Source organism: Triturus cristatus, chromosome 3_1 (genome assembly GCF_964204655.1).
Source record: "Triturus cristatus chromosome 3_1, aTriCri1.1, whole genome shotgun sequence".
NCBI classification, from domain to species: Eukaryota; Metazoa; Chordata; class Amphibia; order Caudata; family Salamandridae; genus Triturus; species Triturus cristatus.
This window is the reverse complement of record NC_140583.1, coordinates 916011324-916036813: the sequence shown is the minus strand read 5'-3', so window position 1 is coordinate 916036813 and position 25490 is coordinate 916011324. Positions and strand designations below refer to the sequence as shown.

At 44.2% G+C, this 25490-nt stretch overlaps 1 protein-coding gene across 1 annotated transcript in view; it reads right to left on the bottom strand.

Annotated features, from left to right (window-relative positions):
* Nucleotides 1-25490, bottom strand: part of PLA2R1 (phospholipase A2 receptor 1) — a 946386-nt gene that overhangs the window by 118438 nt on the left and 802458 nt on the right. The window contains exons 21-23 of the mRNA XM_085645464.1: nucleotides 14609-14726; nucleotides 14069-14196; nucleotides 10986-11136 (exon numbers count right to left, since the gene is read on the bottom strand). Of these exons, the coding sequence (XP_085501590.1) occupies nucleotides 10986-11136; nucleotides 14069-14196; nucleotides 14609-14726 (397 nt within the window). The remainder of the gene's footprint in view (nucleotides 1-10985; nucleotides 11137-14068; nucleotides 14197-14608; nucleotides 14727-25490) is intronic.

The window sequence follows — 25490 nt, the reverse complement described above, 5'->3', positions numbered from 1 at the left end:
ATGCCGCTTAGAACTCCATTGAAAAGGGCAGTAAGGTAAGGGGCCCATACAATGGACTCCTGTTTGAACATATCCCCAGGTAAGCCATCCAGTCCTGGCGCCTTTCCAGAAGCAAGACCTGAGATGGCAGCGGTGACCTCACCCAGCGTTATCAGCTCTCCTTCATAGCCTAGCCAACCAACCTCGGTGACAGTAGGAGATTCTCCCGGCTCAGAACTGTAAAGAGACTGAAAGTGAGCCTGCCACACCCCTGGGGCAATATTGGGCTCTATTGCCGATTGAAGATGCCCCGACCCCCCATTCACTATCCTCCAGAACAGACGTTGGTTTTGGGTCGCTAGGGCCTTGCTAAGTTCTTCCCACTGATTTTCCTCCCACTCGGCCTTAGCGTGGGTAACTAGTTTCTTGTAAGCCCGCCTGCTTTGTCTTAGGCTATCCCCCCCTAGTCCCTCCTTAATAAGTCTGAGGAGTTCTGCTTTTGCCCTTCTGCATGCCGGACTATACCATGTTGTTTTGCCTTGTCGCCCCTGTCTAGGTTTTCGTGAGCTACTAGAGAGATGAGGGGCCGCAGCCTTTATAAGGTCCTCATGAGCCTTGTACAATTTAGCCCGGGAATCATTATTGCTTGCCTCGTTGTCCAAACTCCCCACAGTTTCCAAGATGGGAGTTATCCCGTCATAGAGCATGGGGAGTTTGTTCTTACTTGTAACCAAGTACTCCCACCTGATTCTTCTCCTACTATTTTCCAGGAGAAGCGCAGGTTTGTTCCCTTCTACATTGGTCACAGGAGCTTGAGGGCCAGGGGTGACCAGGTCGAGCTCGAGCGCATTATGGTCGCTATCTGACCGTTCCATAACCCTAAAATCCTGAATGGTCGGCCACTTCACTATTTGGGCCAGGACATAATCCAGGCGGGACTCTCTTCCCAGTCTGTTGTAGGTGGTTTTACTGGGTATATCTGATTTCATTCGCCCGTTACAGGCTCTGATTCCGAGCTTTAGGGTTAGAGCTGTGATTTGTAATGCAAGTGGGGTCCAAGCCTTCGGGGGGGGAGCTTCCACTGGGGGGACTGCCCATCTGGCCTCTTCTTCTGATGAGAACCCCTCCAAAAGACCAGGAAGTGGCTCAAAATGAGAATTAAAATCCCCTCCCACCACATAAAATGAATCACTCGGTAGTTCAGATATAAAGTTCGTGAGTTCATCTATGGTCGGTGATTCCTTTGCAATTCCCACTGGCCTAGAATAGATGTTAATTAACACAAGTTTGGCTTGGTTAGGCCAGGATAATGAAACCACAAGAATGTCTTCTGAGTTAGCCGGCAGCCGTGTTGCCGTGCAGCCTAGATGAGATGCAACCCAGATCGTCAGCCCCCCTGACGGACGGCCCTTGCCTTCCCACCTAGCTGGGATGGAAAAGGACATGTAGCCTTGATGACCATAATTCTCTCTAGCCCAGGTTTCCTGGAACATACATACATCTCCAGTCTCGATGTAATTTACCCAGTCCGGGTCACCCAGTTTGTTGGCCAGTCCAGCAACATTCCAGCAGATTAGCCTTAGGTGTTCGGAGGTGTCAGTTGCCGTGCCAGAAGGGTTGGAGGAGATGGTTACAGGTGCCGCTTCGATCAATAGTTCTGGGACATTACCGACGGTGGGGGCAGATGGCTCAGGGAGACTGCAGGGGCCATTATCCAGGAGCTCTGGACCATTTAATAGTTCAGTAACATTGCCAGCACTACGGGCGAGTGGATCAGAGGGTCTGCAAGAGCCATTGTCCGGGGTCACCGTGACATTCAATAGACCAGGAATTTTACCAGCGATCGGGGGAGATGGATCAGGAAATCCGTCGGCGCCATTATCCAGAGTCACTGGGCTGTGAGCAGAGAGTCAGTCAACCCCATCCAAGCTGTTCAAGCAGTTAAAACGATTGAAATGGAAATAGGGTGTATCAGGCACTTGGAAGTTAGGGTGCTGTGCATAAGCTTTGTGTCCGCGTCTACGTTCCACCCTTATCCATTCGTCATGCAGAGGAGCATAGTGCATGCGAATAGGAGGGAAGAAAAAGGATACTGGGCGGGTCTGGATGGTGGAATCCAATGAACGATTTACTCCTTCACAAATATGCAAAACGGTGCCCGGATCTTTAAAAGTTACCAGAATGCAGTCCCCTATTATTGTTTTTCTGGTCTTCCCTAGCCAAGGGACCCTTCTAACCATAATAATCTCGTTGTTAAAATGAGATGGTAAGGGTCGGTTCCAATTTAGCCACTTGATCACCTTTTTCTTTAGGGATTGGTAATCTTCATTTTCGCCAGTTCTTAGTTGAGGAGCACCTGCTAACACCACCGTTAGATTATTAGCTTCTGGCGGCAGATCTGGTCTCCGTGGTCTTGGGACTGGTCGCCCCGGGGGAAGAAGGAGGGTGCTTCCAGCTTCGGGGAGGCCATCATTGGTCCCTGTCTGAGAGCTTTGGGGGGCAGAGTCTGTTGGTTGTAAAGGCCTATAAGTTGGATTATTACGCGGTGGCTGGACTGGAATAGCCATTAGTTGCTGCAGGGGGGGAGCAGTAGGAGCACCCCGGGAGGGGACTATGTTGGTACCCTGTAAAGCTCCTATTTTAGGGGCGTTTCCTACAGGGTGATGAGGTCCCACATTCTTGGATTGCTTACTAACTAAGGTATTTAGGGATGTCTCTAGTATAGTCAGCCTTATCTCAACCTTTTTCAGGCTGTCACTAATAGGCTGCAAGAGGGAACGAAATAAGAATTCTATACTCCCTATAGATGTGAGAGGGGGGTTTGTGTTGGATGTGTTGGCCACTGGATCGCTGTTAATAGCAGCTGTGTTGGGGCTTGGATCTTTGGGGGGACAGCGATAGGCGCAGTCTCATTGTCCTTCCCAGATTGGAGTGCATTTTTATGTTTTTTGCCAAAATCTAGGTGAGATAGTTTGGTTTTCCCCCGCCCCCCCATTGACTTCCTACTGCGTTTGCTAGGTGGAGGCATGTGCATCTCCACCACAACACTTTGCTTTGGCTTGCTCTTCTTATTTATATTCGAGGGGGGAGATTGGATAACCAGGTTAACTGGAGTGTCAGATGACAAGAGTGGAGTTGTGTCTGCGACTTTTTCAGGCAGCATGCCAGGGGTGCTTGGGATTTCCCGAAGTAAGAGGGGGAAGTCCTCAAGGGTCGTCGGATTCAAGCTATTGGGGGGAGTACCCTCCTCTTGAGAGATAGGATACGGGATAATTTCAGTCAGGGGTCTACTCTTCATTGATTCAATGGATCGCCGACGGTCCGCCCTACGTCTCTCTAGGGAGTTTTCTTTGCCCCCATCTCCTTTGGCGGATTTGAAGTAATTGTCCAGTGTCCCAGTATTGCTACCCCCCTCCCTTGCTGGAGTTTCACGTGCTGCAGGTGAGGGCATCACCTTATGCACAAGCAGAGTTCAACCAGAGTTTGGGTGGAAAGGATAAGGGGTATGGCCCAGCCCGGCCTCCTTTGGTCCCTGACGGCCACAGACGGTCCCGCCCTTGTCCCGGGCTTCTCCCGGCGAGCTCCCGCGCGCTCCCGCGCAGCGGTACTCACGCGTTAGTTTATAGCTGTGGTGGAGGTGGGCAGGTCGTTGGGGGCGGGGCGGGGAGGGAGAGCAGCCCAGGTGGAGCGGGCGCGGGTTGCTGGGGCTCCTGGGAAATGGAGTCCCAGCCCTCTTGCTCGCAGCCCTCGGCCCCTGGTGTACCCCCGCAACAGCTTCAGCCCAGGAAAGCGCCCCTCTGCGAAGCGGGACCCGCGCAGCGGGTTCCGCGAGGCGTGGACAAAGTTTCACAGAGTGTCCTCAGGAATCCAAAACGGCAGAGGCAAGTTTGTTAGAAGGTCCCACGAACTGCAGGGCAAGCCGGTATTTAATTCACCTGGTCGTTGGGTGCGGGGCGGGGAGGGAGAGCAGCCCAGGTGGAGCGGGCGCGGGTTGCTGGGGCTCCTGGAAAATGGAGTCCCAGCCCTCTTGCTCGCAGCCCTCGGCCCCTGGTGTACCCCCGCAACAGCTTCAGCCCAGGAAAGCGCCCCTCTGCGAAGCGGGACCCGCGCAGCGGGTTCCGCGAGGCGTGGACAAAGTTTCACAGAGTGTCCTCAGGAATCCAAAACGGCAGAGGCAAGTTTGTTAGAAGCATAAAATTGTGGCATACATATATTTTATTTTAGTTTTATGAAGCATGTTATATACCCATGCGCAAGCATATTATAAAGTAGCATTTTTACGAGATTGGGTTTCAAAAGAAAATTGAGTACAACAAGTATTGGTGATTTCTTGGAGGAGAAAGACAAATATATGTGAAATTAGAGCTATACAGTTTATGCACAATATTACAAAAAACATTAGAATAATAGGGCAATAGAATACAGTGGTAGCAGGCCGAACGATGAGTGCTATAAAATATTATGGGGGATATTAACATTTCAGTGTATAGTGCAAAAGTATAGCTATAGCAAAATGTTTCAATTTATAAAAAGCAAGGTGATTGATATAAGTCCATGAAAATATGGAAAACTATGAAAACAGAGAATATTGGTTTGAACAAAAACACCAGGAATACTGTTGCCATTTTGCAAAGGACACAGAAAAGAGCGATTTTAGAGACAAATAAATAAGACTGAAGCTGTGGCTAGATGAGTTCATTTTTAATGACTACTTAAAGATGCAGGAGGAAGGGGCTCTTCTTATTTGGATGGGAGACTAGTTCCAAGTTCTTGAGGTATGTTTGTTGAAAGATCTAGCCAGATTGTTTTTTTCTTGAAATGTGGGTTAGCAAGCGAAATTAAGTGGCACGTGTTATTATTCTTACTCCTGAGATTCTTAAAGTTTCTGAGATCTTGCTTTTTTGTGCACATTATTAGAAAAGTTGTTTAGTTTTAGACCTGAGTAAGTAAGATAGGCGGTTTTGAATGGACAGATTGCAACGGCCAATCATTTAAGAGTAGAGAGTGCTGGAATGACATGGTCTATTTTTTGGTGTTGGTTAAAAAAACAGTAAGAATAGAACATTCATTCTCCATGGGAGATATGATTAAGATCTCAGTAGCTATTTTAGATTCTTGATTTTTTTGTAGTTGGAATCTTGATGATTTAGCAAATGTAAGGACACGGTCATTGAGGTGGACAGTCGATGGCTTTTATTGAGGAGCCTACTTTTGGAGTGATAACACATCTTTAAGGGCATTGGTCCAATTTTGTTTCTTGGAATTATTTGTACCTGTGCTTAGAAGAATAATCTCAATTCTATAAGTGTTACATTTTAGACATCTTTCTGTTACGCATTTTTTAGTCTGAACCAGAAAATGTTAGAGATGAGGTATCTGATGGTGAGTTGTTGTTAAGTATAAGTGGGTATAATCTACATACAGGTGATATGCAATGCCAAGTCCTTACAGAAATTCTCCAAGATGTTCAACATAAACATTGAACAGAATGGGTGCCAACATGGAGTACTGAGGGATGCCAAAGGCATGGTTATGGGTATCATCTACATACATGTGGTATGAGATACAAAGACCTTACAGAAATTCTCCAAGACATTGACAATAAAGTTGAACAGAATGGGTGCCATCGTGAAGTTCTGAGTAACAGAAAAGGCATGGCTATTGGGTCAGAAATGTATTCCCTACTTTGACTTTTTGAGATTGATCAGAGAGATATCAAAGAGATATGAGTTGAGCCATTTAAGTACAGTCTCAGTGATGAATGTGCATGGTATTTCTATTGTGCAAACTTAGCCAAAAGGCATCATGCTTAAAAAGGGGGAAAATAGACGCAAAGGTCCAAGAGGATAAGAAAGCATATATGTCCTTTATAAAAGTTTTGCTTAATGTCATTATCATCAAGGTGGCTGTTTTGGTGGTCTGAAACCTGCTGGGTGGATCCCATGAAGATTGTTTTCTGGAATGTGATTTATCAGCTAGGGCTCTATGCATTTCTCATGTTACTGTTGCGTAAACTAAAACTCTGGCTTAGTTCTTCCAGGTTTGCTTTCCCACCCATGGTTGCATGAATTTAGTTCAGGGCACCAAAACTTGAATGTGAAAGTACAGGTTATTATAGACCTACACAATTCTACTCAGACCATAATTGATGTGTTGCCCGTGCATTCTGAGTTAAAAACAGTCGCTAAAAGATGATCAGGGATGCAGTGGTAATTCAGTCCCAATTTTGTGCTTTATAATATCACCCACTAAAAGCAAAAACACTTTATATTTAAAAGTGTCTTATTTCAACAGCCTCATCCTGTTGCTTGGCAAATGTTAAATAACCACACGGAATATTATCAAAACAGCACTAACGTCTGCTGCTAAGAACGAGAATAATTTGAACAATTCTACCATTGCGGAAGTATCATCTGAAAACCTAAAAACCTAAAGCCTACTTCTATGTCCTACACTATGAGAGCATGGTGTAGCTTAACTTTCACTTAGAGTTTCTTAGGAGGAATCAGCGCACTGTAAGACAGGATGCCGTAGCAGCACGCGAGAATGGCAGTCTCTGGCAGGATATTCCCTGGCAGTTTCTTGTGCGATAATCTGGGGCAGAGGTCTTCCTTATCTAAGTGGTCAGTTGAAAAGCCTTTTATACTGTTGATCTCTGAACTTATCTGATATGGGGAACTTTTTTAGGAATTTCTGACATAACCTGTGTGCATCAATATGCTAGACTTAGATGCATTAATATAAACAAAGATGGTAAACATGCGTAAATACAGATTACATTGTTCATGGTATTGTTGTTAGCGGATCTCGAAATATAGAAAACAATGCCCTTGTCCCAGACTGGTTAGGTGTCCTATCGATGTCATTATGAGGGGGTCTTGACACCTTCACAGGTTCTTAGAAAGATAAGGACAGATGATGCCTTCGTTAAAGGTAGACATGCCGATGGCCAGGCATGAAATAGGGTTCCGTCCAGCTCAAAATGTAGTCTTGCCTTAGGATCTTTACATCAATTTTGGTTAAAAATGTTAGGTCTGAAAAAGGTCTGTATTTTTATTTAAGAGAAGGTTAAGATTGTGGTCTTATGTGCCCTCTTTTGAAGGATTTTGGTACAATGCCATTTATAGGGAGGTTTTGTTATTGAACCTAGTAAGTGAGCAGGCATTCAAAGAGATTATTGTAAATGTAAATGTATGGTTTTTTATATAGCGCCGATCACCACTACGGGTATCTCAGCGCTGTATTCATACCGCTGAAGGAACCCTTCCTGGCTTTCCATGTGAGGTGTCCACTCCTGGGCACCCCCATGGTGAAGGCCAGGCATCCCAGCGCTGTTGGGGCCGTTGTGGAGATTAAGCAAGCTATTGCCCAGAGTTGCAGCGTGGGACCCATGATTAGAATAGGCACTGAGGCCAGAATATCCGGTCCGCGGAATTTATAGCCCGAGACCCTGCCGCAACGGGAATCGAACCCTGGTCCCGGACCAGTGCTCTGCATCAAGGTCTGCTGCGCTAACCATTGAGCCACACTTCTCCATTATTGCGACAGGTGGTAAAGAATCATCAGTATGCACCAATTTCTTGGTGTCCGAGTTATCCAATGATATTGTTTCTTTGGTCAATTGTTTAAAATTGCTCCAGGTGGAGGTCTTTTTTTTCGTAAACTGGCAATAGTAGTTTGTTGGTGAGAGAGGAGTCACATTCATCTCTGTTTCTTGGATTTTATTAGGTGAAAATGAAGCAACACGTTGTATTTCGAATAATCTGGATCATATGGTTGTAGATTCATTAATCATTTGATTTATTATCTTGTTTTTTCAGTTTGTTTATAACAGAGCTGAGTAGGCATTTTAGTCACTTTTTGTGTTAAGGATACTCTTTTTGAAGTGCCTTCTTTAGTATTTATAGCAATAGGGAGCAGGAGACAATTTAGAAATCTTCCATTTCTGTCCACTTTTCTCAGCAGTCATCACAACTGAGACTATGAGAGAAACATTTTAAGGATTTACTCGTTTAGAGTTTTTATGTTTAGAGGAGTGAAATTATCAGCAGTTTTACCAGTGTTCTTGTAGCTTTAAATTGTAGTAGACATATGCTGGTTGTTTTATGTGGCAGCTCAGCGATGATGATGCCCTTATTGTTTTAGATCTCTCCCATGCACGCTTGCTTTTAGAGTGTAATTTGAGATAGGCTGTGAAGAATGCCATGTCAAAAGGAATAAGTGTTGGTCAGAACAGTTAAGGCTGATGGGGTTGGGCAAATGGATGAGCTGTGATTTCACTACTATGATGTATAAAATGGAATCTTTGGTGTGGGTCGATTTGTGACAGTTTTGATGAAGGTGGATATTTCAGAGGTGGCAAGTTATGATGAATTGTCCCACCTACTTCTGAAACTCAATAAAAGAATGAAGCCTTTGTAGAGCATTAGAAGAGATGTGGAAAATTCTGTGAATTCTTCCAAAAATATGGAGTTTTTTCAGAAGGGGGCTTGGGTTGATAGATAGTAGTGAATCACAGGTTTGTCACAGACCTAATTTATGGCTGCATGTCAGAATGTTGTACACACAAAAATACCATCCTATTAAGCGTAGCATTTCCATTAACTCCATTGTGGGGATATTTTTTAAAAGATGTTTAGGAAAACATATTTATGTCAGAGATATTCTGACAATGATATTCTAGTACCATCAATAATGAATGCCTCAATGAATAGTAGTTAAACTGATAAGCTGTTCCTTATCAAGCATGATTATATATTTAAATTGTTTGTTATACTTTCCTACATTGTCAGGAAGCAGTCACGTTTGTTCAGCCATTCCAAGGAATTCGGTCAAAAACTCTAAAAACAATATGAGAGCCAATGTTTACTCATCTTTTAAATGTACTGAGGACTAGAGCACCAAAATTCATAGATCACAGACTAATTCTTTATACCGAGCAAAACCATATGGCCATATGCAAATCAGTCTGACCCTTTGCCTCATGGGAACAGTCTAGCCTGAACTGCCAACCCATGTCTTCCCTGGACCGGAAACAAGCATCCTGGGACCGGTTTCTGGCTAATCAGCAGTCATCAGCCAGGCTAGCTTGAATCCAGTGGCAAAGTGAGTGAGGGACCCACGTCTGGGCATACCATGCCAACTTAGGGCAGTTCGGGCTAGACTGTTCCCATGAGGCACAGGGTCAGACTGATTTGCATATGGCCAGATCAGTTGACTGGGGGTGAGTGCTTGCAATGTTCAACTCTCCGTCTATCATCCCCTTTGGTTTTGCTTTGTTCGCCCTGAGTTGACAGGGTATGCCCAGGCGTGGGTCCCTTGCTCACTTTGCCACTGGATTCAAGCTAGCCTGCCTGATCAGGGCTGTTAGCCCGAAACCGGTCCCAGGATGCTTGTTTCCGGTCCAGGGAAGACATGGATTGGCAGTTCGGGCTGGACTGTTCCCATGAGACACAAGGTCAAGACTGATTTGCATTTAGCTGTGTCTGAACTGGGGTGGCAAAGTGAGCGAAAGACCGATGATGGATTCAACCCAGATCTGTGGCTGGGGGTGTGTGCCTGAAAAGTTTCTGCGCTCCGTCCATTATCTCCTTGTGTTTGCTTTACCTTAAGGTGCCTGCCACGTGGTGCAGGGATTAACACCTCTGATGGTGCCCCCTCAGCCCACAAACGGAGGCCGTGGAGGAATGGGGGCCCTGCAAGGGGCCCCAAAAGTCACTTTCCGACAGACAAACTTTCCATGTTAGAAAGCCTGACATGGAAAGCCTGTCGGAAACTGACATCATAATCCCGATGGTGGAAAGCTAGCCTGGCTAATGATGGCTGATTAGCCAGAAACCGGTCCAGGATGCTTGTTTCCAGTTCAGGGAAGACATGGCTTGGCAGTTCGGGCTGGACTGTTACCATGAGGCACAGGGTCAGACTGATTTGCATAGGGCCATGTCTGGCGTGGCGGAGTGAGCTAAAGAATGATGATGGATTAAACCCAGATCAGTTGACTGGGGGTGAGTGCTTGCAATGTGCAACACTCCGTTCATCATCCCCTTTGGTTTTGCTTTGTTCGCCCTAATTTGGCAGGGTATGCCCAGACGTGGGTCCTTTGCTCACTTTGCCACTGGATTCACGCTAGCCTGGCTGATGACGGCTGATTAGCCAAAAACCAGTCCAGGATGCTTGCTTCCGGTCCAGGGAAGACATGGCTTGGCAGTTCAGGCTGGACTGTTCCCATGAGGCACAGGGTCAGACTGATTTGCATATGGCCATGTCTGAACTGGGGTGGTGGATTGAGCTAAAGAATGATGATGGATTAAACCCAGATCAGTTGACTGGGGGTGAGTGCCTGCAATGTTCAACACTCCGTCCATCATCCCCTTTGGTTTTGCTTAATTCTTTATACTTGCAGTAGCTTCATAATCACATCATCATAAAACATACCCCTACGCTTATTTGTATTTACTGAATATCATACAGATTTCCTTCACCTCAGTATACCATAGATCATTTAAAAATTTCAGACACAACCCATCTGGAAGAAATTATTACTTTTTGATTAATCTACCTTCTTGATTCATATGTTTATCGATGGGTCACCCATCGTCCTCCAATGTCGCCTCAGCAGGGCAACGATGAAAACATAAACCAAATCACAGTCTCAACTTTAGCAATAAATGAGTTATTGATATTGGTTGTCTCACCGGGCATACTGATTAATGTAAACTCTGCACTGATTGTTGCACTGTTCTGCATTCAGCACTGATCCAAATCATAGCTTTGCTTTGTAACAGACACTTGGATGGCATTGGGAACTGCACACAATAATACAATTGCCCCTGCAGGGTGTTTTTTTTTGCAGATGTAGCAAACATCAACAATAGAAATTTATTACATCCTTTTACAGCATTGAAACATCTGAATATCAATAATGGCTTCGAAAACGTGAACATGGTAAAGGTATTCAATGTTCAAAGCAGAATATAACTGAAGTCCTAAAGAAAACATTTCCTTACCTTGTTCTTTTTCACAGACAAAACCATAACCTTTATTATTACAATTGTCAAGGTACCATTTTCCAGTAATGTGAACATTGTGATTATTGGACATCAAAGTACACAATGCCTCTTGTTGTGGAATAGCACTACTATGCCCATCCACATGGTTCTGCAACAAAAGATATAGTGAAGAAAATGGGTCAGAGATTTAGATGTCCATAATTTCATATGTATATAAGTATTTAATTGCAACTTGGATTTTATATAGTGCTTAATGCCAGAGTTCTTGCAAAATTAGCAATAAATAATCTGTATTACTATTACCAGGTTTCATGTTCCTCAATGTATTGACCTCAGAAGTACAAAAATCTGACTTGGCTTGCTGAAATTCAAATGAATTGCCTGAAGATCAAATAGATAGCCATCAGTGAGCTCCTAATTCACTGTGCACTCTTTTCTTTCCAACAATATATATGCTATATGGATGGTCGTCGCATGTATATCTAATGAATCTCATGAGGGAGAAATTGCAGTTCTGTTATTCATTTTTTTCTCTTTCACAAAGGGAACCCCATATGTTCAATGTATTCAAGTTCTATCTGTAGTGGGATGAACCCCACTCTGCATCTATCTTCAATTCTCTCTCATTACCCCCTTGATGGAGCAAGGACTCGTTTATATGAGACTTGCTCAGACTCAATTCACTCGTTTGAACTTATTAACATGAATTAATAATAGTGTTTTGTGATTAATCCTTGCACATTACATTTACATAAAAGACAGAGAAGCTTGCCTATGTGTTTTCTAACCATTAATACGGATAGCGGACTAAAAACACGGCTCTAACAGGGAAACTTTACTGCGCATGCGTCAAATGCATCTACGTAATGTGACGTTTAACAGTTTTGGAGGGAATCTCTTGCGCATGAGCAGAATGCACTAACATGGCGTCTTCAAGACCCACATGCATGGCACCTGCTTTGCTAATTAGAAAAAGCTTTATTTACTAAGAGCTAATGCAGGGAAAGTACTAATGAATAAAGGGAAGTAGAGTAGAGGGAGGTGGTGTACAGTAAAATCATTTATTTCTTGAATTAATATTTTCTCTTTTGACCTTTTCATTATTTCATATTTTGGGCCTTCTTGCCATAACCTGAGTGATTGAGTGAAAGCCTTCTGCGCATGTGTAACCGCTATTTCCCCTAGAAGGATGATCCCATGAATGGACTGCATTCAAGGCCACCGACTGCTAAACCCTGGGAACCCAAATGTCAGAAGTGCAGTGGCTGAAGTCATATGAACATTATTGATAAAATTGTTTCTACTGTGAATAAACTCGGGTGGGAATAAAGTAAAATGCATATTGACAAGGGGATGGGTTAAAAAAAGTGCTATGCCATCATGGTGTGATGACCAAACGCTCCTTGCCTGTCCAATCAGAATTCGTATTTTCACGACATTGCAACTTTAGGGGGTGGCACATGAATCCCAAAAGGTTTAATTAAGGTAGTTAGTTAGAAGACAAGTTGTTGTTGCTGAGGCTGATGGTGATCCTGAGAGAATGCTGTCGGAGTAGCTGATGATGCTGATAGGCTGATAAAGATTTGAAGGCAGACTTACTTAAACAATTAATTAGAAGAAGATCACGGAAGAATCTCGAGGAGGAAGAGAGTAGCAGAGAGGGATGCGGAGAGTCGTCGGTTCTAGAGAGGTCCACTGCCCTGTCCTGACTACTGTCCTGAAGTCTTTGTCCCTGATCTTTCCCGGAGACCCTTACCAGTCAATTGGCCAGGGGGATGGTCTTCACACCATCATTGGTAATTATACATTTCATATATTTCCCGATGTTCTGCTGTCTCTATCCTCTCTTTTCTGAGCAACGTCAATCTATTAAATCTGTGAAAGCATTTGAATTAATTGAATCATCCTCCCTAATGATTGATGGTGTCCGTGGTGTGCAATTGAATGGTTCACTCACATTTAACTTTAGATAAAGGTTTTGAAAACTTCTTGAGTCGATGTTTATTTTTTATAGATGAAGTATTTGTGAGAGAGGTTATGTGCATCGTCACCATCAACTAGTTCCTACTAATTTGGTTCATCGACCAAATGGAAAGAACTTGTTGATCAGTGATATTAGTTAGGAAGAAATACGGATTATTGCAGTACTGATCAATTCATGAAATAAACACACACACCCCAGCGGCTAACCAGGTGAATTTGAGTGTATGAGTTCTTGATGGGCCCAGGTGAATATATGGTATTGCAGGATCTGCTGTTGGTGCGCCGCTGGATCACTCTCTTCCCATACCAAACAAGGTTCATTCTTCCTCCTCTTTCAAACATGTTTGTTATTCTTTACCCCAGTCTGCTAGTCTGGCTTCTACGTAATACATGAAACCATACTGTTACCCTAGTACTCCTAGCCTACAAATATCCTACTGTCTACTTCATGCTACTAACTCTCCTATACCTTAATACCGCTACCTCTAATTCTACACATATCCTGGTGCCTCCATCCCTGCCTATCTCTCTATACCTTAGTACCTCTACCCATGCATACACCATAGTACCTCTTCCATCCCTATACCCCATGCTTACACACTATTACCTCCATATGTTTGCTTCCTTTTGGAAGTTCATCAAAATAGTTTTAGCTGATTAGGGTGATCAAGCTGGTGGTTTGGTGTTTAATTCTCTGTTTTTTTCTCAAATGAGGTAAAGACACACTTACACCTAAATGTTTTCTTTATAACTGGTGTACTGAGTTTGGGAAAGTTAATGTACATTGTACATGGCCATTGTCATTTATATAACAATTGTAGCCTGTCACTCCATGAATATTAAATCTTATGCATCAGAATTCCACTTCTCTTCTAAAATGACCCAGAGTCCCCTCCATAATGACCTTGATTCTCCACAATTGTGTAGCATATTATAAGAAGATCTTTATTCCATATGTATTTCTTTTGAAGAACTATTCTGGACCAAACTCGAAGGTGCAACTTTCCAACAGCCTTGTTATTTGCCTGGGGGTACATTCCTTTCACTGCTTTATGGAGTACAATTTGTTTTTATTTTTTGTAATAGCCAAGACTTACTTGTATTATATTCATTGGAGACCAGTTTGAATATTTCAAAGTGTCAACATTTTCTGAACTTATTTCTGTTTTGTGTTCTCCAATCCAGATGCTAGACTTGTGTCCAAAAAGTTGCATTGTTATGAAAGCTGCAAACAGACAGATGAAAATAACATATTGTCAAAGTATATTTATCCTGTTCTAAGGGTTTCATCCTGCAGGATATTTTACTGCTATGTAGCACATTTAATTATAGTTTCATCACAGAGATTTTGACATGTAATCAAGTGACTGTCAAATTTCAATCTGCAGATTGAAAGTTTTCTTAATGTATGTAATAATAGTATGTGCACAGCACAGTTGATTTCTAACTTGGATATTCAGCAGTACCTACTTAACACTAGGGGTCATGTTCAAGCTTATGAAAGAAGTACCCAAGAAAAGAAGTACATTGAAGAAACGTTAGGAAAAACTACTCATTACTATTTTGAACAAGGGTTTATAAATTATGGCAAATGTCAACAATTTGAAAAATTGTATATGAATTGATAATCAACTTACCTTGTTCCATTTTATTTTCAACAGAAGCAAGTTGTCCATCATGGTTACTGCAGTAGGCATGAGCAGAAAACCAGTCCTCTGGATGCCCATTGTCTTTTGGCATTTTCACCAAAAAGCACTGTTCAAAAATTTGAAAACCTTATTCCTTATACAAATTTAAACAACTCATAATAATTAACTGAAACTTGACTTTCTTGTATCTTGCTCCTTTCTATTCTCAGCTATTTAGGACTTAGCATCCAAAAGATGTTGAAAGAGTTGGAGAGGGTTTACAGGCCGCATAAATGCAGGGTGGGATTCAGGGTGTGGAGGTGTTAGGGCAGAGAAAAGGTGGCACACAAGGAAAAGGGTATCAACATTGGTAAAACAAACAGATATTGCTTTTTTTAGGGGAAAATGTTTGGTAAGAGATGGGCTAATGTGTAAGTTATCTCAAACTGAACTGTAAAAGAAAAGTCTATAATATAGCAATATTTTGGGCTACAACAATATGGAAACAGGGAGAAAGATCCCTTTGATGAACAAACTGCTTTAGCAGAATTAAGCAGCACTCTAAAAAAAAAGTGTAATGAAAAGGAGACACAAAACAACGTTTGCGTTGTAAGTGGGAAACAAAAGGCATACACAGCAAAAGATTACATATTAAATACTTTTTTAAAAGAGCCACAATCCTTGTTGCAGTTATAAGAAAGCTTATGTCAGAGTACGTATTTGTGAACAAAAATACGGTAAATATAAAATGCTATATTTGCATCATAGAAAACATACCAAACGGCAGCACTTTCTAAAACACAAAACATAGATCAGTGTAGTATACCTTATCGCTGTCAAGCTTTGTGCTGCTTGAGTGTTCCCCTTTTGTTCCTATTGGTCATCCCTTCCCCACGTCACTTCGAATCCCCAACCACTATTTAGTAGACGTCATCGTGGGCGTACCGTTTATTCCTCACTGACTGTTCTTCAGAGCCGCACCTCCTATCAGCTGTCTGCGGGCCTTTGTACTTCAATAAATACTTTACAAACACTTACCTTCGTAGTCGAGTTACTTCATATGCCCGACACTTCGGATGGCGACGAGGACGGGAGACGATCCTTAAGTAAAGGCCCGCTTTGGCTGAAAATCTTTTTGGGACGTAAATTGCGAGGACTTCAGTTGAAATTAATCAGGCAAGTTACTACTATTTTGGATTAATTGTCTATTAATTTGCCGTATATTTTGTGACTCTATTGTCATAGTTCGTTACCGGAGCCAGCTGACTCGCAGATTCTACGTTGTGTTACAACTGCTTCGAGAGTTTCATCAAGGCAAGTTACTACGTTTTGCTTTATTCATGAGGAGTTGAGATCTTTCTAATTGCGGTACATTTTGTGCATGTTTCAGTCATCTTTCGTAGTTCTGAGGAACATCGACGGCCGTTGGAATTCAGTCAGCTGCAGGTCTTCGCTCAGCTGTAATGGTCATTCCTCAACGCTAAGCTGTAACTGTCATCAGCGGTGACGTGTTTGGCTACGCATGCACGCACACATTGACGCTGCGTGACTCCATTTTGGAAAGTTAACATTCAAGTAAGTTCCAATGGCATTTTACACAAACCAATGGTATTGACTTTCCCAGCGTTTGTTTTCTTCGGCGATTTCAAGGTAAAATTAATCGGAAAAGGAACTTAATGTTGATAAGTATACTCCGATTATAAATTCTAGATAAAATTCGTTCAAATAACATTATCTCGAATTTTGAAATCGTGGTATGATCAGTAGGAACTGAACTTAAAAAAAAAAAATTGGTTCTAGATTCAAATTCATTCATTTATTCATTATTCATTAATTATACTAGAAACACTATAATTCTGCAGTGCCTTCATTTTTCGTTTGTTTTCAACATTCCTTTTACAGTAAAAAAAGAGGAATATTTTTCTAGCACAGCCATGTCTAATAATTCCAACATCAATGCGCCTGCAGCATTTTTAACTGACCCTGGAAAACCAGTTATGAAATGGAAAAACTGGTTAAGAGCATTCGAAAACTACTTGGTTGCAATAGATGGGAAGAAGTACGAGCCAGAAAGGAAAAAAGCTATTTTATTCGGGTTTTTGGATGCTGCAGGCCAAGACATTTTTGACAGTTTGCCTGATTATGAGGTACCTCCTGGTCAATTAATGCCTCTGGATGAGTACCAGGAAGCTATCAAACGTTTAGAAAAACAATTTGGAGAAGAACCCAACATAATGATAGGCAGACATCGCTTCGCAAGGCGTGAACAATTGGAAAATGAGAGAATTGAATAGTACATTGCTTGTTTACGTGTTTTGGCCACCAAGTGTGAATTTCATGACATGGTTGATGTATACATTAGAGACCAGTTTGGTTTTTATTGCTTTGAAAAAAAAATCTAGGAGAGACCTTTAGCGTGCAGGAACCCTTCTCTCCAGGAAACAATAGACATAACTAAGGGAATTGAGGGATCTCTTGAAAGCTCAAAGGAACTCTCTTCCGATAAGAATTCAAAAACTGATGTATACTATGTTCAAGAGAATATGAAATATGTAACTAACTATGACAAAAGAGGAAAAATTGATAAAGGTACAGATTCTAATGTTGTTTTTTGTTTTAGATGTGGTTCAAGGAATCATAAGGCGGATTTTCCAGGATGTCCTGCACAGGGGAAGAAATGTACTAAATGCTTAAAGGTAGGACATTTTGCTGGTGTATGCAACAATTTCAAACCGCAAAGATTCCAGAAGGTAAAAGTTAGTACTGTAGATGATTTCGACGAAGACATGTGCTCTAATATTGTGTTGACGATAGATGATCCTTGTGATTCTATAAAAGGTCCTCTAGGTATTGCGCACATAGGCAATGTTGAGTTAAATATTATGGCGGACTCAGGGTCACCGATTACCATTATTTCTGATAAGAAGTATGAAAAGCATTGGCCAAATACTGATTTACTTGCTTCTGATGTCAACCCTAAAGCGTTTGAGGATTTTGACATTAATATGTTGGGCTATTTTCAAGATAATTTGAACATCAAAGGTAGATCCATTTCTACTAAAGTATACGTAGCAGAGCGAGGCAGAGACATTGTGGGATGGAAAGAGTTAGTGCGTCAAGGCATAATTCTTAAACCAGGTGCAATTGATCCTATTGTTTTGGATGAGACTTGGGTTCATGCTATCTCTTCTTCTAATTCATTGTCGTCTTTAGACAAAGTGGAATCTATACTAAGTAAATATGAGACTCTATTTGAAGACAGAATTGGATGTGTCAAAGGTTTTGAACATGCTATAAAGTTAAAGAAAAATGCAATACCAATTAAGCATAAGGTAAGATCCATCCCATTGTCTGTAAAAGATGATTTGCAAACACTTCTCAACAAATTAGTTGATGAAGGTGTAATTGAACAGACCAATTCAGCAGAATGGGTTTCTGCTATAGTTTTGATTTTTTTTTTAAAATGGCGAGGTACGCCTATGCGCCGATTTGAGATCCTTAAACAAGAATATCTTGGTTGACTGTTTTCCTTTACCCAAAATTCAGGAGACTTTAGCGGCCACTAAGGGTTCAAGATATTTTTCACTAATAGATCTCAAATCGGCATATCACCAAGTCCAACTATCAGATGAATCTAAGGATTTAACCACATTCATTACTCTGCTGGGGGCGTATAGGTTTACGAGACTCCCTTTCAGGTTGGCTTCATCAGCCAGTGTATTTAAAAAATTGATGGAATGTATATTAAAAGAGGTGTTGGGTGTTCAAAAATTTCAGGACGACATTCTTATTCATGCTAGTTCTGTAGAAGAGCATAATGAAATTTTGGACACTGTACTTAAACGAGAGAGGCATGACAGTCGCTAAAGACAAATGTAAGTTCCTACAAACTGAAATAGAGTACTTGGGCCATATTTTAAGTGGTAATGGTATCAAACCAAAAATCAACTTAATCAAAGCCATAACGGATGCCCCAAAACTAACGGATAAGGATACTCTATGATCCTTTTTGGGGCTCAGCGCGTACTATTCACGTTTCGTAGAAAACTACTCTGAAATAGTAGAGCCATTGCGCGTATTACTACGCAATGGAGAAAAATATGTGTGGTCTGATGTTCAAGATTTGGCATTCACCGAGATTAAAAATACCATTGTGAAAGCCCCTACTTTGAAATCCTATGATCCTGAGGGTACCAATATCTTCATGGTGGATGCAAGTTCAGTAGGTACAGGTGCTGTTTTCACTCAAAGTTACAGGTAACGAACATACCATTGGTTTCATTTCTAGACGTTTACTTGACGCAGAGATTAACTACAGCACAATAGAGAGGGAAGCACTTTCCTGTGTTTGAGCTGTTGAGAAACTCAAGATGTACTTATGGGGTAAACGTTTTGAGCTAATCACTGATCACAAACCCTTGACTTTCTTAATGGACGGTTGTGGCAGGGGTAATGGCAAAGTGTCTGCAAGGTTAGTCAGGTTGCTATCAAAACGTCAAGAATATAATTTTGACATAAAACACATTGCTGGAAAAAATAATATAAGAGCAGACTTTCTCTCACGCCTCCCTTTAAACAGTTCTGAACCCAAAGTGGAAGAAGACACAGAATGTGTAGTGTCGTATGTGAGAAATTTTGACCAGTCAGTACAAGTCTGTAATGAGTCTAAATGGTTGAGCCTTATAGATGAGGACCCTGTATTAATCAAAGTAAAAGAGTATATATTGGGTAAGTGGCCGCCAATCAGGAATGTATATGCTGATATGAAAACCTATGTACAAGTTGCCGATGAATTGTGCATTGAGAAAGGTTTTATTTTGAGGGGGGATCTATTGATTCCACCAACCAAAGTAAGAAAAAGCCTTATTGAATCGGCTCACAACATCCATGACCAAGAAGTTGTTAAAACAATACTATTGGTGGCCTGGATTGGACTCAGATGTCAATGCATTTGTGGATAATTGTTCAATTTGTTTGAAGTCTGATAAACATTGGAAGCCAAGGGTGCAAGAAATGCAGTTGGTCAACATTCCCAGTACATCTTGGAGCAAGTTTGCAATAGATTTTGCTGGGCCGTTCAATGCTTTAGAACATAGTTCAAGATTCCTAATTGTTTTGTGTGACTATTATAGTAAGTGGATATATTTCAAATTTGTGTCAACCTTAGACTCTAAGTGTGTAATAACATTTTTGGAGTCATGTTTTTCTTTAGAAGGTTTCCAGCACATATTGGTTTCTGACAATGGCAAACAGCTGACCTCTGAAGTAATGGTCACATTTTAAAAAGGAATGGAATCCGTCAGGAGAAAACTCCCTGTTACTCGCCAAAATCCAATGGACAGGTGGAAAGGGTCAACCGTTTCCTTAAAGATGGAATTCAAATGGCACTTACTGCAGGTCTTCCAGTGACAGAATTTACTCAAGAGAGAGTTGATATGTACACCAACACAATCAACAGTGTAACAGGTTATTCTCCGTATTTTTCTTATGAGAGGACGGCAAGGTAACACTCCTAAATTTTCGATTAATCAGGAAAGAAATTATAAGGTGATAAAAGTTGAAGATTCTCAGCTTAAAGTGAGAGATAGAATTCTGGAGCAACAACTTAAGTCAAAATAATAGCACAACAAGATTCACAGAGCCACAGTTAAGGACATCCACAAGGGAGATTGGGTTATTGTCAAGAAGCCTGTTGTCAAGCAGAAAGGAGAATCTAAGTTCTATGAACCAAGTGAAGTGGTCAAAGTCTCTAACGGGTCTGTACGCTTGCTCAATTTGGGCTGGAGAAACAAAAGTGACGTCATCAAACTCAAATGTGGGCAAAGAGACCTTATGATGGATGCATGTAAGAAAGGGGCAGCTTCTCATCCAAATAATTGTTGGTTCGATGTAGGTGCAAATGAAAATGAAGGTTTTACAACCTATGACCATTTTGTCAATGTTGAACCCAGTAGAGATGTTGCAACCACAAGTGCTTCCAATACATGTTTTTACTGAAAATGAGATTGTATCTAACAGGAGTAATTCATGTCCTCAACTGTCCAAGAGGCACATGTACCTAATGTTGAATTTACAGATGCCACTCATAGTGCAGGTAATGATGCATTTGCCACAAAGATTTTTGAAGGTTCTTGTTCCAGTTCTGGAAGAGTGTCTCGTTTTCCAAACATGTATAAAGATTTTGTTATGTATTAATTGTTTCTTGTTCGAAAAGGGAGATGTAGTATACCTTATCGCTGTCAAGCTTTGTGCTGCTTGAGTGTTCCCCTTTTTTTTGTAAAATTTTTTATTTTCACTTTTCTTGAACAAACAAATCAAAAGAAAACACAAGAAAATACAGCGCCAGTCCCGTGTAACATCCCTCACAGGGGGTATTCAAAAAAGGGGGGAGGCCGCAGGGAGCAAGAGTGATCAGTCCATCAGGTCTGTCAATCAACAAATCTCACAAAAACAGAAGGACCAAATACAGGCCCTGACCACAAAGCTAGTAGTGGAGTCCAGCTCCCTCTCTTCTGTAAAGCGCGGCAAAGTTCGAGCAACCAGGGCCGCATATTCCACCCCCAGTGCAAACAGCCTCCCCCCTCACTATCCACGCTTGCCACAATAAATCGAAATAAGAGAAACCCCCCCACCCTCCAACCGCCCCCCTCCCCCCCACCCTTCCCCCTAGTGGTGGTGGCTCTCAGTCATACTTGCTACAATCCTCCGCGGATACTCACACCTGAAACAGGTGGAGGGCTCGGATCGAGGGCGGGCACACCGCTGCCGGTAAGCCCGTGGAGAGAAAGCGAACCAGCGGTCCCCAGCGGAAAATGAAATTCCTAAAATTTCCCAGGAAAATGTACGCCATCCGTTCCATGCTCAACAACTTCCACAACCGCGCATGCCACAAGGAGATCGCCGGGGCCTCCCCCTTCTTCCAGGCTGCCGCCAGGGTTATCTTGGCCGCTCCTACACAAAGCCAGAGAATCTTTTTATCCGCTCTCGTTTGATGCTCGAGAAGTGGATCCCGAAGGCCCAACACACATGAGCCAAGGAATCCACGATCGGGTACCCCAGAATCTCTTTAGTATGGGATAAGATGTCTTCCCATTAGGGCGGATGATCGGACAGTCCCACCAGATATGGCGAAAATCCCCCAGTAGACCACAGCCCCTCCAACACCTATCCGAGGAGGCGGGGAAGATGCGGTGTAACTTGGTGGGTGTGAGGTACCAGTCCATCATGGTCTTGAGATGCGCCTCCCTCAATTCCATCGAGTGATTATGCTTGGACATGTCCTTCCATAGATGGGACCACTCGTCATTCGTGATGGCGCGACCGAGAATGTCCTCCCAGAGGCCCATGTACCGCGGCCTCGGGGAGATAGCCGTGGCTAAGAGGTGACTGTAGATACAGGAAATGGCACCGCGCATGGTCGAGGATCGGGACAGAAAGACCTCAAAGGGGGTGGGCGGCCTAGTCGCCGCTTCCCGAACAGACGAAGACAGCGCCCAATGCAGCATTTCGGTGTGGCGGAACTGTTCCGACTGGGGAACCCCGTAGTCCCGCCTACAATTGGCAAACGTCAGCGGGGCAGAGCCATGAAATAGATGCGTGAGGGCAAGGCATCCCCCCTCTTTACAGGCATCCAAGGTCCCCTCCTGCTGCGCAGGCGGGAATGCCGGGTTGAAGTGTATGGGAGTAAAGGGCGACGGGAACGTAATCCACCGCTCATCACCAGACACCGAGTCCCAGACCTTCAGGGTGGTACCGGTGGGTGTGCTGATGTACGCGTTCCTGGGTCTATCCCCCTTAGGCCGCAACACCAAGTCCCATATCGTTCGCCCCGCCACACTTCTATCCATGTGCAGCCAGTGTTTCTCCGAGAGGGGTTGAGTCCATTCCACCAAGATCCTAAGTTGTGCCGCTTTGTAATAGAGGCGCAGGTCCGGAAGGCCCACCCCCCGAGGGCGCCGGAGAGCGGCACAGGAAAATCTAGCCCGTCCTCCTTTCCACACGAAACGGAGGATAAGAGTCTGTATGCGACGAAAGAAGTCACCGTCTAAGACGATAGGGAGAGCCTGGAATAAATATAAGAACTTCAGGAGAAGCGTCATTTTAATCGCGTGGATTCTATCCATCCAGGAGATAAATAACGGCTTCCAGCGGTGCAAATCAGCCTGGATCGTAGCTAGTAGAGGGGGGAAATTAGCCGAATACAGTTTCCCCACCGTGGGGGTCAGGCGGACCCCCAAATAAAGTAAGGAGGAGTGGGTCCATGGCAGAGGCGAAAGCGGTCAGAGGCGGTCCACCTCAGCCGCAGACAACATGAGATTAAGAATATAAGATTTGTCGTAGTTCACCTTGAATCCCGCCACCGCCTCGAAACACGCCAGAGCCGCTTGGACATGGGGGAGGGAGTGCGCAGGGTCCGCAAGAGATAGCAAGACATTGTCCGCAAACAAGGGGATCTTGTGCTGTTCGCCCGTGAAGGGCAAACCTCGTACGTCCAGGTGCTCTCAGATCGCCAATGACAACGGTTCAATGCTCAAGGCGAATAGCAAGGGGGAGAGGGGACACCCCTGCCACATGCCCCGCGAGTGCAAAAAGAAGGATGATAAATATCCGTTAACCGTGACTCGCGAACGGGAGTCACTATAGTTGGCCTTGAGCATGGTCAAGAATCTGTCCGAAAATCCAAACGCTGCCAGGGTACTGAATAGAAACTGCCAGTCCACCCGATCGAACGCCTTCTCGGCGTCCAGCCCGATCAACACCGCCGGAATGTGAAAGCGATTGGCCTTCTCGATGAGGTGGATTACCCTCCTAGTGTTGTCATGAGCTTGACGCCCCTTAATAAAGCCCGATTGGTCAGGGTGGATAAGAGCCGGCATCAAATCCTGCAACCGAGTCTCAAGGATGGAAGAGTATAGTTTGGCGTCGATGTTAAGCAGAGCTATCGGCCTATACGACGAGCAGGCAGAGAGGTCCTTACCCGGTTTGGGGATGATTGATATGACCGCCTCCGCCATCGATGCCGGGGAGGTCCCCAAGTCGGCCATAGCATTGAACAGTTGAACCAAGAAATCACCAATATCAGCGGCAAATGATTGGTAGAAGATGGCCGTAAACCCGTCTGCCCCAGGCACCTTATGGGGTTTCAGGGACTTGATGGCAGCTAGCACCTCCTCCCGGGTGATGGGGGCGGAGAGCTGTTCATTCCAGTCGTTAGAGACATGAGGGAGCGTGAGCGTGCTCAGATATTCCTTTTGGGCGACGGGGTCCAGGGAATCTCCCGAGTATAACTTCGCATAGTACTCCCCGAAGAGCTCAGCCTTTGCAGCATCACAGTGCCGCAACGAGCCAGTCGCGTCGCGCACTCCACCTACGTAATCCCTCTCCCGTTTACGGCGGAGTTGGCGGGCCAGGTGTCTCCCTACCTTGTTCCCTTGAGTATAGGAGAGATGACGGAGCTTCAGGAGAGTGAACTCCGCCCTGTTATTATAGTGAGCCCAGAGTCTGCCCCTAAGGGCAGTCAGTGGGCGTAACGTGTGTCTGGAGGGCTTGGCCTTATGGGCCTGCTCCAGCGCAGAGAGTTCCCCCTCCAACGCCTCACGCGCCGTCCTTCTCAAGCGATTGAGAGTCGCGTTAAGGGCCAAGCAGCTACCCCTCACTGGCGCCTTGAAGGCGTCCCATGTAGTGAAAATCGAGGTATCCCACACAGGGTTGAGCTCGAAGAAGTCCCGAATCGCCTTACGGAGCTCCTTTCATGATGACTCATCACCAGGGAAGCCAGGAAGTACCACTTACGCGGGGCATTCCCCTCCGGTGCCCACTGCAGGCCCAGCGCGAAGAGGCTACGGTCAGAGACAGAGAGAGGAAAGATCTTGGCCTCCCTCAGGGACCCTCGGAGGGATTGGCTATAAAAGATATGATCCAATCGAGAATAAGAGTGATGGACATGAGAGAAGAAAGTGTAATCCCGGGTTAAGGGGTGCAGAGAGCACCATCCGTCTAACAAGCCCAGTTCGTTAAACCTCTGGCGCACCTCGTCGGAGAAGAGACCGGCCTCTGTTCTCTGTTGACGCGAGCTATCTTAGTCCTTATCCCATACCAAGTTGAAGTCTCCCATCACGAAAAGGGACCCCTCCACAAAGTCCTCCACAGTGCGCAACAGTTCCAGAAGAAACCTATTTTGCCCCGTGTTGGGAGCATATAACACAAGAAATGAGCAAGTCTTACCGAGTAGTACACCCTTGACGAGAAGCCACCTGCCCTCCCTGTCACTCTGGACCCCCAATGGCTGAAAGTGAAGCGTCGAGCGAATCAATAGAGCCACTCCCCTGTGCTTGGAGGCCGCCGAGGACCTATAAATAAGGGGGAATTGCTTATGCTTCAACCGGGACTCATCCTTCCGGGACAGGTGAGTCTCCTGCAGACCAACCACATCCAGGTGATGATCCAGGATGTACTTCCAGACCTTTTGGCGTTTCTGGGGAGAGTTCAGACCCTGCACATTCCAAGTTCCTAGGACAACAAGCATAATTCACACAGCACGCCCCTCAGCTCCACCATTCCCCCCCACCAAGTATCGCAGTCGCCTCACTGCCCATCAGCAGCTCCCCACCGTTCCGCAGCGCCCAGGCCTGGAACCCCCCCCGAGCGGGCCACTATCCTCCCCCCATGGCACCAGACAGCCCATACCCCTCCTCCCCAGCCCCCCCCCTCAAGTCACCCGCAAGACGCGACTCACACCCAACATCCTCCCACAACCTCTGGCCACCACCACCAGACCCACCCCGCCCGCCCCTCCCCTCCACCCCCAACCCCCCGCCCCTCTCCCAAACATGCCCCAACAAAAGCCCCAAAAAAACCCAGAAACAACGAACATAAAAACAAACAACCCCCA